General features: G+C 41.1%; 1 protein-coding gene across 5 annotated transcripts in view; it reads right to left on the reverse strand.

Annotated features, from left to right (window-relative positions):
• Window positions 1-1,245, reverse strand: part of palm1a (paralemmin 1a) — a 28,842-nt gene extending 27,597 nt beyond the window's left edge. For 3 of the 5 annotated variants that reach the window (XM_036007066.1, XM_036007065.1, XM_036007064.1), the window contains exon 1: window positions 1,138-1,244. In XM_036007066.1, the coding sequence (XP_035862959.1) occupies window positions 1,138-1,172 (35 nt within the window). In that variant the 5' untranslated portion in view covers window positions 1,173-1,244. Of the gene's footprint in view, window positions 1-1,137 lie in introns of all 5 variants that reach the window. The other 2 variants (XM_036007063.1, XM_036007062.1) reach the window with 1 other exon arrangement.
• Between the last annotated feature and the right edge of the window lie 577 nt (window positions 1,246-1,822).

Consider the following 1,822-nt stretch of genomic DNA (forward strand, 5'->3'; position numbering starts at 1 on the left):
ACGGATCAATATGTAATTATAAAGGCTCACGCTGCTCAGTGATGAGCTTCCGCTGAGACAAGTAGAGCAGATTATTATTCTAAGTGTCTGACAACATTATGGGATGGATCCCTACAGAGATAGACCTTTTAGTTAAAGAGTAAGATCCTTTTAGTTTAACATGAAACAGCCCCGAAATCACCATCACCAAACCCACCAGACTCCATGTAAATAATCAGGACTTTTAGCGTGTATAGAGCCAGCATATCTCCACCAGACTCCATGTAAATAATCAGGACTTTTAGCGTGTATAGAGCCAGCATATTTCCACCAGACTCCATGTAAATAATCAGGACTTTTAGCGTGTATAGAGCCAGCATATCTCCACATGTAAATGGGTGAATTAAGGGTTTATTTCAACCAAACCAGAGTGGTGATTGTTGGAACAGTGGAAAGATGAACCAAGACGGCTTTTGATAGTTTGATTTAGTTTCTGTCCACTTTGAATGAAGTGTGTTTTACGATGCTAAAAGTCCTGATTATTTACATGGAGTCTGGTGGGTTTAGCGGACTCTAACTGCTGCTGAACATTAGTCCTGTAGGGTTACATTACAGCTTGGTTCTGGTTTAATACTGGACCAGTTTCAGAGATTGTTGTTCCATCACACACTCAGACACACAAACACGGAGACAGAGAGTCCAGGGTGATAAAAACCTGTCTGTGCCTCTTTTTCCTGCTGAATGAAGCCCAAACAGGAATGTAAATGGAGATTTATTGAGACTGTTTTAGGAACTCCGCCCAGATTTAATGTCATTAACCCATTCCCGTCCGCTGCAGTGACTCTCCCTGATCACTGATTAATCACTGATTAATCACTGATTTGTCCCTCTGATCTCTGGGATCATCTCTGCTCTTAATTAGTTTTTTTTCTCATGGACTTTGGTGCAGTTTGCGCCAGCGGTTTCCCGTGCATAGACCCTGACTCAGCGGTCTGACAGGCGGACTGATGCCGCACCATGACGACACACACACACACACACACACACATCCCGCACGCGCACATTCAATCACACATTAAGCCTATTCCACGACCCAAACACTCCGAAAAATCACACACCAGAAAAGAAGAAAGTGAGAAGAAATAAAAGTGTACTCACTCCATGTCTGAGCGCAGATCAGTCCGCTGAATCATCCGAGATACATCCGAGAGAGAAAAGAGACCCGCCCACCGGAGGGGCGAGGGGGGAAGGGGGGAGACAGAGAGGGGGGGCAGATGGAGAGAGAGAGAGAGAGAGAGAGAGAGAGAGGAAAGGAGGAAAGGAGGCAGGTACTTCAGGGAAACCACTCAGCAGGAGCAGGAATATAAGCATATTATAATAATTATAATTATAATAATAATAATTGCTGTGATGTTAATGGATGAGAGTGATGTTGTGTTTGAGTCCAGCAGAGGGAGACAGACCCAGTAGAAACTAGACCAGGCTCCTCCATTATCATCTCTTTATTTAGGATTCAAAGGATTACAACAAGGTAGTAGTAGTAGTAGTTTATTTTGAACATGTAAAAAAAAATATAAAATAAAAATATATATATATATATACAGACATGTGTACATGTATAAAATTAAAATTAACATGACAGCTTAATAAGGTCATGTACTTCTCAGCATAATCTTCCAAAATTATTGTAAGTAATTCAAAGTAGAAATTCCCATGTTCAAAAAGGAGTAGGAAGAAGTTCATAACAAACTTTTCAGGTACAAACACAAACTGAAAATATTTTACATTTTAACCAAATTATTCCCACTTCCCCACCCTGCCCCATATGTTGGTCCTAAAACAA

The sequence above is a fragment of the Sander lucioperca genome, chromosome 11 (genome assembly GCF_008315115.2).
Source record: "Sander lucioperca isolate FBNREF2018 chromosome 11, SLUC_FBN_1.2, whole genome shotgun sequence".
Lineage (NCBI taxonomy): Eukaryota > Metazoa > Chordata > Actinopteri > Perciformes > Percidae > Sander > Sander lucioperca.